The sequence below is a fragment of the Silurus meridionalis genome, chromosome 12 (assembly GCF_014805685.1).
Source record: "Silurus meridionalis isolate SWU-2019-XX chromosome 12, ASM1480568v1, whole genome shotgun sequence".
NCBI classification, from domain to species: Eukaryota; Metazoa; Chordata; class Actinopteri; order Siluriformes; family Siluridae; genus Silurus; species Silurus meridionalis.
Window position 1 is genome coordinate 15,260,059 of NC_060895.1, and position 14,598 is coordinate 15,274,656.

Genomic DNA, 14,598 nt, shown 5'->3' on the forward strand with positions numbered 1-14,598 from the left:
GATTCCTTATAAGCTGAGTCAGTGGTTTTGTAAGACAAGACGTTAAATAATAATAAGGGTTTGTTAATATATTCCATTTACTTACATCAAGCAGAAGTGCATTGCTGTTAATCAAGTATAAGAGGGGTTTTTATTTTTATTATAGGACCTTGATTTCTGGTTTAGTTCTGACCCTGGGTTACTGTCTGTCTGGTGTTCTCCCAATGTCTGTGTGTGTTTTCCTCTATTTTTTTTCCAGTACCTAAAAACATGGCAAGAGGTGATTTAATTAGATAAAAACGTTTCAAATATATGTTCACAGATCCCTACATTTTTCAGTTCTCAGCACATTTTTCAGTAGTCTATAAAATTGATACAGAGGATTAAGCAACCCACGTCACACACCCCAATACGTGAGGCTACACTGCATTTCAGATATGTATCTGATGCCTGGTTATAATCATAAGCACAAAAACCCTTTGACAGAACAGATGTTATTTAAACGGAGAGAAGGAATACATAAAACATCCTCAGATTCCTCAGGCATGACTGCAAATGAAAGCTTCAATTTGCTAGGCTAACCTATGAGAACTTTGAACTTATAAGTAATGAATATTTACATTAAATGGGGCTGTTGGATTCTGAAGTGCTGCAAAAAAAGGTATCAAAAAGCTATTACACTTTGTCATGGTCATGGAATGAAAGAAAATAGAAAGAGTAGAGAAGATGAATCAGAGTTTTTTTTGGAAAGAAGTTGAAAGCGTGATTTTATACCCGTCAGATCTTTGCTTACAATACCATACATCTACCAGTAGATTCTACCGTACATCTTAGTGATCTAAAACAGTAGTGAAGTTCCTTTTCACAGTTCCTTTCCACAGATTGCCACAATCGCCACCGGCTCGCTCATCAGGGACAACCTTACACTTATAAAGAACATATTATTAATTTTTATCACCACATTATCTGTGTAAAGCTGCTTTGAGACAATTTTCATTGTTAAAAGCGCTATACAAATAAAAATGAATTGAATAGTGAAGCTGTTTTTCTTTGCTAGGCCTAAAATCTACTAGGTAGTTGTAGATATAAAAAAAAAATTAAAAAGCAATTTGCACCTGGCTGTAAACAGAAATATATTTGCTCCCAATTTAGTCCCTGTAGCTTCATCTCTCGCCATCACATGATATAAATCAGAGAGTGTAATTACACAAAATCCCTTAGAGTAATGCCGTTGAGCCTGGTATTGAATCTGAGTACTGGCTTTAATTAAACAATATCATTGTTACTACTGTATAATGGTTATCTAACTGAATTTCTAGGCAATCATTATTTTATATTAGGTAGCTTGAATGGAGGCAGTGGCTGCTATTTTGCACAGTAATGCTAGCTAGCTTATCAGTGATTTGTTTTAATTACCTAAAACGTACCTACAAGTGGTGCTGTAATGGTAATATTAGCTAATCTAGCTATAAAATACATTGCTGCCCTACTCAGGTATAATAATTATATAATCAGCTGAATAATTAGCTAATGCTGTTATAAAAACATGTTTGTAAGGATGCAAGTAGCTGTACTGTAAGACCAATGGTAGTTTTACCATGATGTAAAATGCTTTGGATTAGAAAAAAACACCAGTATTACAGTCAAAGAGGCAGTTCAAGTGGGTGAATTGTAGACTTCCAAGTGCTCTATAATATGGAGAATTTAAGCACTTATCCCTGGAAGGGTTGCTTAGAAAAATGTATCTGCAATGTATACCAATATTTTCAGTTTATTTCACTGTAAAGATGATTTCCTTTGCAGGTCAAACTTAAATTCAATGTTAATCAGGTTGTCATCATTAATCAGCTATGGGTGTTGTGGTGTTTTGTGTAGTTTAAGTAGCCCACAATATTTAAGTCCCTCTGCATTTAAATGACTACTTTAGCAACAACCGAGAAAGAGATCTTTCCCCACATTATCATTAACATTCCTGTATCTATTTTTGTGCCAGAAAGAGCAAGGCAATCGAAGGCATTTTGCAGAAAGGGCACAGCTCTGTGGGTGATTGCTTCTACAGGTCATTGATTGAGAATTTCAGCCACAAACTTGTTACCTTGCAAATGCTCTGGCAGTTCCCTCTGGGCAAAGAACACTTGATCTTCAGAGTCAGCAACCGGATCACCGAACCTCAGTATGGCGAGGATTAACAGCAAAATTCTCTTGACCCTTAACTGCAAATTAGGTATTTTCTTTTTACTTTACCAAGTGACATTATGTGCAAAATCTATTTACCACAATTTTAAACACAAAGACATGCATTTCTAAAATGGTCCTTTATATTTTGTGAAAACACAAAGGACAAAAACATACCGTAATTTCCAGACTATTAAGCGCACCCAAATATAAGTCGCACCCACTGAATTTTACAAATAGTTTTATTTTTAACATAAATAAGCCGCACTACACTAAAACTAATGAACTTTACACAGGCTTTACCGAAAGACACTAAATGCAATATGTTGCGCTTCTATTAGGAGCATAGCGGTATTTTGGGAATAGCTTGACACTGCACTCTTCAGGTATTACTGCGTGTGTGCGTGTGAGACTGAGGAATATGTCCTTATTATTTTCTGATGCTCATTTCTAAATTTCTTTGACTAACCCATAACGCTGTTGCCAAGAAAAATAAAAAAGCACGAGTTTTGGAAACCTGTCTGTGCTTATATGATTTCTGTTGCAACTGGAGTTAGTGAGCTCTCCCTTCACCCAGACTCAACGCGTTTGTATCTAAACAGCAGCTTACCAAGAAAGTCATTGTTCACTGTCTTCCTCCTTCCTTTCACAACTATTTCTCTCGAGAGTTTATCTTTTGGTATCGTTGTGTGTTTAAAAATCAACACCGGTGGAAGCTTTTCTCCCGATGCCTTGCAGCTCAGAACACAGGTGAGGTGCGTTTTGTTTCCGTTCGGAAATGTCATTGGTCTAATGTTATGTCGCTCAGTTTTTTAGCTTGAAGTTTGTGAAACCGGGAAAAACCCAGGAAAAATTCATAAATTAGCTGCTTTGTTGTTTAAGCTGCGGGGTTCAAAGCGTGGGAAAATAGTAGCAGCTAATAGTCCGAAAAATACGGTATATGTATTGGAACACCTAATTTTTCCAGCTATATGTTTAAAGCACACAAATATAGAGGAAGTATTTGAATGCAATAGCATTCATATTTTATATTTTAGAGTTTTAGAGTTTAGAATACTCCACATGCCAGTGCCATAGTTTGTAAAGAATACAAAGACCATGTCAAACCCAGCAGTATTACTGTATTAAGTGAAATATTATATACAATGTACTGTAAGTAGGCTTAAAGAGAAAAATCACAAAATATACATATGCACATGTAAAATTCAAATCACTAATATTTGTGGAAGAAAAGGTTTTATTTACAACATATATAATGACTAATACAATACATGTCACAAAATCTGTGCCAACATGAAGCTTATACTGCATATCACAATGTATGTACTGTATATAGCATATACTGTTTCTATAGTATACATGATCATAAAATGATAGACATTAACCGTATCTGATAATGCTTATTTAACACTGTACGGTGAATATGACAATTATTGCATTTTGTAGTGTAATGTGAAGATGGAAATGTAAATATAAACATTTCAATTCATAAACAATTCATAATTATGATGTGGGTTTAACTTTATATTTGTAACAGACTTTACTAGCACTAGTACACTGAACAAAGAAGATGAGAAAGAAGAAGAAGAAGAGTAAGAGGAGCACTCTCAGGATTAACAGAAGACATCAAGAGTAATTGGTCCTTCTGATTTTGATATGAGAGAGCATCAGTTGCTGTGTGTGATCAGTCTATTTTGTATGAATAGCTACTTCCATGTGAGCACTGAGCCTGGGAGAGGGTCCCAGCAGCTGGAAAAGAAGGAATGCAGAAAGTGCTCATGCCTTAGGTGAAAGAGTCTCTACACTGTGTAGTCCACGCTGAGGCATTCGTCCTTGGCTGCGCTGTGCTGTTGGCTCTGTGCTTAAAACTGAAGGTAAAGCTGTCTGAATCTCTCCTAGTATGGGTAGTGTTTCTGTTTCTTGCCAGCGAAGCAGGCCAGCCAGGTGCAGATCAGCATGGCTGTAGCTGCGCCTGCTCCGGTGCAGTAATACGCCCAGCCGATCTCACACGAGCCTGCACACACACACACACACACACACACACACACACACACACACACACACACACACACACACACACAAAGTGTTAGGGGCAAACTCAACATAGAGTCCACTTCTTTAATCATAATAGCACTTCAGCATTAAACAGGCTTTAGGGATGGCTTTGTGCCACTTAAAGTGCAAGTAACAATGAGATTTACATTGGAGCTTGGATGCATTTACACCTGCATTTTTATACAGTTAATACCTATTCACCCATAATCTAAAAACTAATGTGTACTGTATGTTTTGTTTACAGGTTTCCAAAATGTAATGAAATAAATCCTGTAATAAATGATTAAATTAAACGATTATAAAACTTTTAGACAACTGTCCAGTTTAATGATATTTTAAGAGGCAAATTGCAGGTATATTTGCGAATGATTTAAGAAACACAACAATACCAAGAGCAATTTTTTAAGACCGCTTTCCACATTCAGAAATGGTAAATTTCAATTCATTTCCTTATAAGAGCATACTATGCATGCCTTAATTTTGTATTCATTTCTAATTCTTGGGTATAAATATATTCCGAGATCATCCTGGAAGTTTTGTGACCCCTTCCTCCAGCTCTGGGCTCCAAAGATTAGCCACGGCCCTGAACTTAATTCAAAAATAATGAAATGTTCCATAGTTACGAAAGTTAGGATTCTCATGTTAAGTTTTTTTTTCGAAAATGTACACTGAATTATAAAGCGATAGGATGTTTTTATAAGTTTTCAATAAGACTCCTTTTATTGATTTTAGTGAAGCAAACAAAAAAAGATTCACATTCTCAAAGTGACCTCTGGTGGGAAACAGAGCCAGTCATGCATCACACAGAGGAACTAAACCCAGCTGATACTCATTCAAAGAACCAAACTGAAGTGTCTTCCAGTGTCTTCCAAAATGCATATTTAAGCATAGACTCCAGCTGTCCTTTTCCAAACCTTCAATCCTGTGCCTGGAGTTAAAGAGTTTGTTGAGTGATTGATAAATTTCAGCGCATTCACAGTTCTCCAGTAAATTTTTCCCTCCTAAACCCATCACTTTGTATGTCTGTTGAACTGCTTCTACACATGTTATTTTTGCTGAAAGCAGTGTTGTTTAAAATATTGTAATATATTCTGTGCTGACAAACAGCATAATAAACCAGTCATTGGCCTTTAACGACCTCCATTTCCACATATATTATTTTTCATGGTGGTCCGTAACAGAGGAGTTATAGCTGAATACGAAATAGACAGGAAAAAACCCCAAGCTGAGCTTTTTAGCCAGCAGTGCATAATCTGATGGGAAATACAATGTTTTGCTCTTGTCTCATGATATATAACAAGGATACAAAATATGCACTGTCTCAAAGCAGATGTGGACAGAGGAAATATTTTCAATATAAAGAAATAACATTTTTCATACAATCTCTGTAGGTTCTTTTTGAAATCTTTGGATGCAGCTCTTGCGATCGTAGTTCATAAGGGTGTTATTCTAACTTGTGAATGTGACTGAGTTTTTGGGGTTTTCCTCATGCAAGGAAAACATTTAGAAACTAAGCATTTTATCTAAAGGTCAGAAATGGCCATTAGTTCTCTGCTTCAAATGCTGTAATATGAAGAACAGTGCAAGTGTATTGAGATCACATGCAGCATTTTCCCCTTGAGTAAGGTTTATATTTATGAGGTTGTGAACAATTAATTAATAAAAACAAGGCTACTGCATACCATCTATTTTTTCCTCTATCCACATTTGTGCTTTCAGAGATCCAGTAGAAATAAAGTGCCAGTACTTCAATTTGGTCACATGTTTTACATCCATATCAGATATACACATAATAGGTGAAACAACTCTTAATCAGTGATAGAGCATTTATGATAATGGATGCTTTAACAATGTAATTCTCATCCAGGACTTGCTGACAGTGTGCTTATTGCACATTTCTGTGCTGGATTGCACGTTCCTGCAGTGCTGTTTTTTGCTTAAAGCCTGCAAGAAAGTGATTCCCAACTGGGGCATTAAGTTAGACTGCCAGTGGCATTCATGCGCAGTAAGTAAACGACACTGTAACGGGTACTTGTACACTCAAAATGAGGTTATAAAAAGCCTGAAAGAAGCATTCAGAGGTCTAAAGTGGGGTACAATATAAAACAACCCTATACATTGTGTAGTTTATTAAGTATGGTATTAAATGTACTAAATAAACAAGTGATTTGCATTAAAAGAAAGTACACTCAACATACACCCTGGAGCCTGTTATAAATATGCAAGCGGGGCAAAGAGCTTCCTGTCTTTCAGAGAAAATAAGGCAACAATATAAGACTTTATATTTTAGCATTCATGTCAAATTATTAGCTGTTAACAAAATGACTTGCACATAGTTATTAGCAGTGCTATGCCATGCCATGTAGTAATGACAGCCATGTCAGGTGAAACACCTTACAGATTTGCTCTCTACTTGGGCTGGTATGTTTTCACACCGACACTTCTATATCATGTGATCAACAGTGATTAAGATGTCACATGTCAACACTGTAGAGTATTTAATTTATCATGATTTTTCAACCAAAATATCTCTGGAGCAGAAGAAGCAGATTGACTAAGCACACACAGGCCAATAGACCACAAAAGACAAATGACAACCGTAAGCTTAGTGGTTTCTGGTCTGAATAAAATGGTTACAACTGTTTTTGAAGGAAACTTGACATCAACAAATTCAGATGTCTGCCTGCCTCTAAGACTGTGGGTCATGTGATAATTAATCTTAAACCTTCTTTTGATGCCATCAATAATAAACTCTTCTTTAAACCTTCTATCATCAGTGTCGTTCTAGTTAGAGATGTCATATTTTCACATGCAGAAGACTTTTGTAAACATGTCATAGTTAGATAAGTACCTACAAAACAATCAATACATCAGAATTCAGTGAGTTGAGTTAAATGAATTTCGTCAGTTGAAGAAATTATTCACGTCAGATTTCTTCTGATGTTTTTGTATCAGCTCTGTTCAGCTTAGCTCTACAGGAAGTCCTCTACTTCAGATGGAGATATGTTAGGACCCCATTGTAAGTCAAAAGTATCGTTGAAGATGGTGCTATGACTGTGACAGTCTTTCCTGCTTCATGCTGATTTATAGTTTTTTTTTTTTGCTCTAAACTGAAGGCTTTTCTCTTTTTTTATTTCACTACCAGCAGGAGACATACTTGGGTGCTTGGAAGACATACTTTTATCACTAAGATTGCTGTTTAAAACAGAAAAAAATACACACAGACAACTTTACTCCATTGACCGCTAACGAGAGTGGGGCATCTCACAGGGCGAGGGATACGCTCATCCCAGCTGTGCATCGAAACGTATGTGTGCGGAATGTTTTATATTTATACAATTTTGTCGTATCACTATCGAAAAATCTTAAGTCGAACCATTGTAACACGGGGACCATCTGTACTTCCGAATTCTGCCCTTAGCCTGAGCTAAAAATTAAAGATTGATTTTTGCTGCAATATACACAATTTCCACACTGTAACATGGCTATGCCAATACCCAGCTAACAGTTCGCTAAAGTTCACGGAACAATTTTTATGAACTTTAGTGAACTGATTTATGAACATCACAACATTACTGAATTTTTCCCCACAAAATAATCTATTGACTATTATTATAAAAACACCTCAGACCTGTGGTGTGCACCACTCCTAAAGCTCCAAATGCCCTAGAAAATGGAAAGCTCTGTTTAAAATAGAAGGCATGTGCGGGTATGCCGTGACACCAACCCTGCTTTAACAGTGAGTGTCATAGAAGGCAGCACTTTAGTGGTTATAAAGGTACAATTTAGAAACCAGTTTTTTCAAAGGTGGGATATGCCATAAAAAATGTAGAATACAGAAAAAAAAAAAAAAAAAAAAAGACAGAAATATGCTTATATACTATATAGAATGAAGAACAGTTTCGAATAATAAAGCAAATGCTGAGATCAGCTAAATAACTATTTCTAGTCAAAAAAATAATTTGCTTTCCTTAATTATCTTTTCGCCAAGTGACAGGATTAAATTAAACAAGAAATATGTACCTCCTACAAAAGGGGACAGATAAACAGATCTCAGCAGGCAGCATTCTATGCAAATATCTGATTAGATTTGACTAGATGGCTTCTTCTACCAATGTCAGTTACAGCATGTTATATATTTATATCTACAGCCTTAATTCAGTCACACAAATGTCACATTTTAGACATTCTGTGTTAGCTAACTCCTGACAAGTGTTGGTATCAGTAGCAACGTAAAAGGAATACTTTCCTTGTCATTACTCCTGCATGGAGACAATGCTGCTGCCTGGATTCATAGATTGTCTTCTTTGCAAATGATGAAATTGGACTTACCCAGTTTAAACTGGTCTGAGCGATTGTCACATGTCTGTCTGACCTCCTCACTGTCCCAGCCGAGAGGGTACAGGGCACATCCCGATCCAATGAGAAGACCTGCAGAGAAGACAAGCAAATACAATTAAGGTGTTTTTTTAAACAATTGTCCTGTTAATCAACTCCTCTGTCCGTCTGACTCCTTTTAAAGGTGCTCAGGTGTAATAAAATAAAACGGCCACCGCTATCAGGAAGTTTTTTAACTTTACTCAATAAATAACTGTATTACAGTCTACAGAAGGCACCACACTATATATACTAAAGATTCACATTTCCCATAGATATATATATATATATATATATATATATATATATATATATATATATATATATATATATATATATATATAAAAGCACATTTTCAGACACAGAAGAGAATTTGCGGGAGATAGACAATCTCTATGAATGCGTTTCTGTAACCAAGGCATGAAGAGGAAGCCAGCAAACACCGTGAATGTATAATGTGGCAGCTGCTTAAGCTGCTTTTAGGCAGTATGTGATATTAAAAGTAGTGGAAAAGACCTTGTTTGAACCCCAGTCCCCCTTGTAGCCTCATCTCCGGTGTCACAAGCAAATTCTTGCTGCTCTTTGCATTTTTGCTATTCACCAGGTCTCAGCACCAAGCTGCAAGGTCAGCTCTGGATGGATATTATCCCTCAGTGCTTCAGTTGAGGGGCTTTACTGTCACATGAGGTTAATCCCTTCCAATTTGCCTCTTGTTCGCCTATCAGTTTTAGACTGGTGATGAAGCGAGCGAGACACACATAGGCCCAACCCTAAATAACCCTTCCGCTTGGAGGGGCAGAGAGAGATAAGGGGAATAAATCAATCCCCCACACAAGTCTATCATACACCGCTTAAATGAGAAAAGGCAGATACATTTATTATAGCCCACACTCCACTAAGGAGAATATTAACACTCGACAGCCGTCTTATATAAATAAATGCTGACACTTAACAGGGAGTGTACAGAGTGCATAAAGGAGAAGTGCACTGTGTGCAGTTGTGTGTAGACTACACACAAGACTTCACTGTGGAATACAAGCAGAATGAAAAGGATCCTCATATTCGCTGGTGTGAAGAGAGGCATGGTGAACATGTTCACTGGTGTTAGCATTTATTAGCACCTAATAAAACACAGCCTCCGCAGTGATGCTCTGTATGGCAATTTTTTAATTAGACTTTAATGAAACGTTTTGAGAAATATCACCTAAGTGACAGTCGGTGCAAATGATCATTGAATAGTGAATGCCACATGTTCCCAGTGAAACAATGACTTGGTTTATGCTGCTTTATTGTTTCTGTTTTGGTCATGTCCCTGGTGATTTTTATTAATTGCTTTCTTGCCCTATTGTGTTCACCTTATTATTGTGTTAATTTATCAGATCGTTTTTCACAATGCCTATGACCACTTTGTCTCTTCCCATGGACGCTGATGTTTAATCTCAAACACAACTTCACAATCAATAGCCAATTAAAACTAAAAGTATAATTGAAACAATATTTATTAATGCAGCACATTCAGCTTCAGAAGTCTCTTTCCGTTGACTCACTGTCCCAATTTTAAAGTGTTGGTGGGTTTGTACCGCAGTGAATCTTTTAAATGATGAGATCTAAAATATGCTGCATCAAAAGCTTCTGGGATACTTTGTTGGTCACTACTAAAAATTATACTGGTGAAAAGTTTCCTCTACAAATTAGAGCTTAAATAAGCTTCTGCCGCATCTCAAAACAACTGAGAGAATGCATAACTTGAAGTTATGTTGGGACGCCAGCATATTCAGCCTGAATTTGAAACAAATTCATGAATTCTCTTTCAAGTCCTAAGTAATGTCAACAGATAAAGAGGCGTGTAATCAGTTTGAAATGTCCTGCAGTGTTGAAAAACAGAAACAAAAGGAGGATGGATTTTTTCATAGCTTTGGCAAAAGCTAACATTCACTTTGCTCTATTGTATGAAAACCTAATGTCTGTCTAAAGTTCAACTATTTGTATGAAATGAGATATACATTTTCTGTTTTTCAACAACCATAAACTGTTGAATCTAATGATTATAAAGGCAATATTCATTCTTTCTGATGAAAAAGGAATGTATATGTCCTCAAGCCTCAAGTGCACATGCCCACAAACCACATCCATAACTAACAGATTCAAAACAACTGGGGAAAAGTGCAGAATAATAAATCTTGTTACAAGTTACAACACACAATCCTTATTTCTATTCATTTCCCTCATTATAAACAGCTGGAATACAAGAAATAAGGGAAGCAAGTGGCTCCAGTCTCCAGCGATCATTCAACCAAAGTACTGCTTTACTCTTTCATCTTCCTCCTCTCTGTTCTCTCGCTTTTCTCTCTCTCTTCATCCACACACTCTATTCACCAAACCTTTAGCAAAGCACATTATCAGCTCCAACAAGCATTGAACATGTGACAGATGTTGGATGTTGATGTTTCTGCACATTTGTAGATCTTGCCATAAAAAACATAATGAGGTCCACTGCAAATCTCATCCGGGGCTGAAGCACAAAATGGTTTCACAGAGAATATGGAATAATGTACACGTAACAGAAACATATTTTTGTTCTGTTGCTGACGTTTATAGCAGTTTCCCTTATTGAGCTGCACAAACACCATGGTGCTAAACCAGTTCAGCAGTTTTCTCACAGAACTTAGCTACTTTTGACTTTCTCGCATGACCTAATTTGGACATCTTGCATACATTAGAATAGTTATATCAATGTTCAGCTTGCCAGATAGTAAACTAGAGTTTTTTGCCCCAAAACAATGCAGTTTATTATATATCTAAATAGATTGTGGCTGTGATTACAAAGGTACTGTATTTATAGCAATTGCATAAGAAATGAAAATTATATACTGCATTTACTCTGTCATTAAGCTTGTTGTCAAACTGACTCATTCTCATAGCTGATTATGAAACTTTTTTTCAAATAAACACCGCTTAATTAGAATATCTGTGGGTATTAAAAACTATTTAGTAAAGGTAATAATGATTTTGTACTTTAGTGAAGTAAGATTTTGCATTTCGAAAATGGACTAAATTGAACAGTGATCCATGATTAGCCACCAAAAAACATCAGCTTCAATGCTTTTGGCACAGATTTGATATCTCTCTTGAATTGTACGAGAGGGATCGACACCTTTATTCTGAAAGATTTGGTATGTTGATGAGTGTGGAGTGAGCCCTTAAACCCGTGTAGAAGGAGTGAAGTCATCCTGGATCAGAATAGAGCAGGACTTTTAATTAAAGGATTAAGGTGGACAGTCAGAAGAGTTTTGTGTTGTTGTGCAGTGACTCTTCTCTCCATGGTCGACAGACTTTTAGAGCAGGATAAACACTAACATGTGCTGGGTGTGGCTACATCAGGATCATGTGTTCATACAAATATATCATAAGCAGGAGTAGCAGACTGCTTTTCACCATGTGGCCTCTCATTGCTCATTCCTTTGCATTTCATTAGGCATTTTGCATGTTTAATCCTATCCTCCACACTCCCTATGTGGGATATTGAGAGCCTGAGCTTGGGCGGGTGGAAAGGGTGGGTGAGGATTACTAAGAATGAAAATGCCAACTGCAGATATGGTCTTCATGCCAAGATGCCAAGGGGGCAGACTTGTGAACGACAGCTTGAGCTTGGAGGCTTTTATGTGAGTGTTGTATTTTTTACATGGTAAAATCTATTTTGGATGTTGTCTATTGATAAATATATTCAGTGGTTGTTAGGGATAAGTGCGTCAGAACTGATGAGCACCAAAGGGACTCATGAGCACCAAAGGGACTGATGCAGACTTCTTCATCTTTTTTCTTATTACTCCCTGTTTCACTTGATCTAAACACTGTTTGTAGCTCTTGGATACAACAGTTTTTTAAGGATAATTTCGAACCAAATGTGTGGAATTTAATTAATCTTAATGTCTCAGGCGTACAGTACTGAGAAAAGGAGTGTGAAGCAGTTAATTACTAGATCACAGTGCATCTGCAAGTTACTCTGGAAGGGAGCCATTAAATCCAGTTAGAGACCATGAATACAACATGGTAGTCAGATGTTCAGATCACAAGACAGATGACAAAAATGTATTGTTGTTCTGTTCTACATGGAATTTGGTGTCCTAGATATGTATTATCTACATGTTTGACACACTCAAAGCATGTTTACCATAGTAAAAACAACTGAAAGTTTCAAATGTTGATAAAACCTGTTTCTATAGTGATTAATGGACAATTCTGGTGCACAATTATTATTATTTCCCAAGTGGTCATAGGTTTGGATGGTCACATGATAATAAAAATGTTTATTAAACATTTATTTTCCCAGATTGCCTTGTGTTTGAGGGACCGTAAATAAATCTCATTTTAAATGGTTCATCGGAGTAATACCAGAGAACTGTTTTCAGTTTCCTACATGCATTTCATGGGTCTTTCATTTCATGGGTCATTATTTGTTTTGATTAGTTCCAGAGTGTAAAATAAAACAAATCTTTTCACGAGAATAACGAATAATAAAGTAAACATTTAATACTTGAATTACATTTTTGGTTCATTACTAAACCAACAACAGTGATTAATGAATTATACATTATAGTTTTGGATTTATAAAGAACAAAGAAGGCTTTGCTATGATGAATATTTTCGATGTAGCACCTCAAAGTCTGTTTTGTTTGGCCTGCTAAAACCCTACAGATAGTTTAACTTCCAGTAAATATTAGGGCTGTAAATGATTCATATTTATCATGCTTACATGTTTAAAAAATGGTACGGACACTGCATGTGCAATTGTTTTCTAGCTATTGAGGTTTATCTGGTATTCCATTCAAATTCTGTGTAGAGAACCTGTGAATTATAAAATCTAATGTTCAAAATAAAATGTATTATAAACCTAGTTTAACCATTCACTCATGTGTGTTTAAATGCCATATACCTGACAACAGATTGTGTATTATTACATTAACAGCGATTTGCAATTGCAGAATTAAAACAACGAAAAAAACACTTACACAGCCCTAAGCAGCACCGTGAACAGGTGATAATGAGATAAATCTGAGAGCTTCTGACAACTGTGAAGAGGTTCTGTGAAGAGAGCATCTGTTTTTCCCACTGCAATCAGAGGAATTGAAATTGGCTACAGCCACTAAAAACTCACAGCTACAACTTGGGGGAAATGATGTACAGCTCTGCTTATAAAACCGTTTTTACTGAAAAAAAAACATAATAGGACAAAAGTATGGCCTCAGCAATCTGATGCAAAGTGAAAGTGTCTTAGTGCTATAAAAGATTCAATGGAAAAAGCTAATGAGATGATTATCCACAGACAGTATGAGAAATCCGAGATTCGAATCTCACATATGTTTTAAACATATATATATATATATATATATATATATATATATATATATATATATATATATATATATATATATATCCATCCATCAGCCCATTAACATATACTCAATGTTCAGTGCCTTTTACAGATATTACACCATTTAAACAGAGAGTATGTGCTGGTCTATCAACCAATCATCTTTTTACCCATTAGTGTTCAATATGAGTGGGCCCTGATGAGCACTTGTCCGTGGTTAATGTTTTCTCTAACTCCCGCTGATTACCCTACAGCTTCTCTTCCAGGCTAGTCTGAGAGTATTGTGTATACTTAAAAGTAATTAAAGATTTAATGTGCATACTTCAAACACGGGCATGTGGAATTGAACAAAGAGTCCAATGAGAATGGAACCCATTTATAACTTAAGAATTAAACAGATTTTAGAGCCATCATGTTCACCTGGTGGCATATTTATATGTATTCAATGACATTAATTACATTTAAGAAAACACTGAAAATAATGCAATGCATTTGAGAACTTAACAATGATAAATTTTGAATAAAACAAAGAAAACATGTTTTATGCCTCTTGTACTACAGTAATATTACAAAAATTTTAAACATGTATTAAATAATTACACAGTGCTTTTATCCATTTGTAGTTGCAACATGTGGAGTGT

The 14,598-nt window shown here is 36.1% G+C and overlaps 1 protein-coding gene across 1 annotated transcript in view; it reads right to left on the reverse strand.

The window, feature by feature from the left end:
* Nucleotides 1–3,373: 3,373 nt before the first annotated feature.
* LOC124394746 (LHFPL tetraspan subfamily member 6 protein) overlaps nt 3,374–14,598 on the reverse strand; it is a 51,078-nt gene continuing 39,853 nt past the window's right edge. Inside the window, exons 3-4 of the mRNA XM_046863179.1 lie at nt 8,542–8,640; nt 3,374–4,168 (exon numbers count right to left, since the gene is read on the reverse strand). Coding sequence (XP_046719135.1) covers nt 4,050–4,168; nt 8,542–8,640 — 218 coding nt within the window. The 3' untranslated portion in view covers nt 3,374–4,049. The remainder of the gene's footprint in view (nt 4,169–8,541; nt 8,641–14,598) is intronic.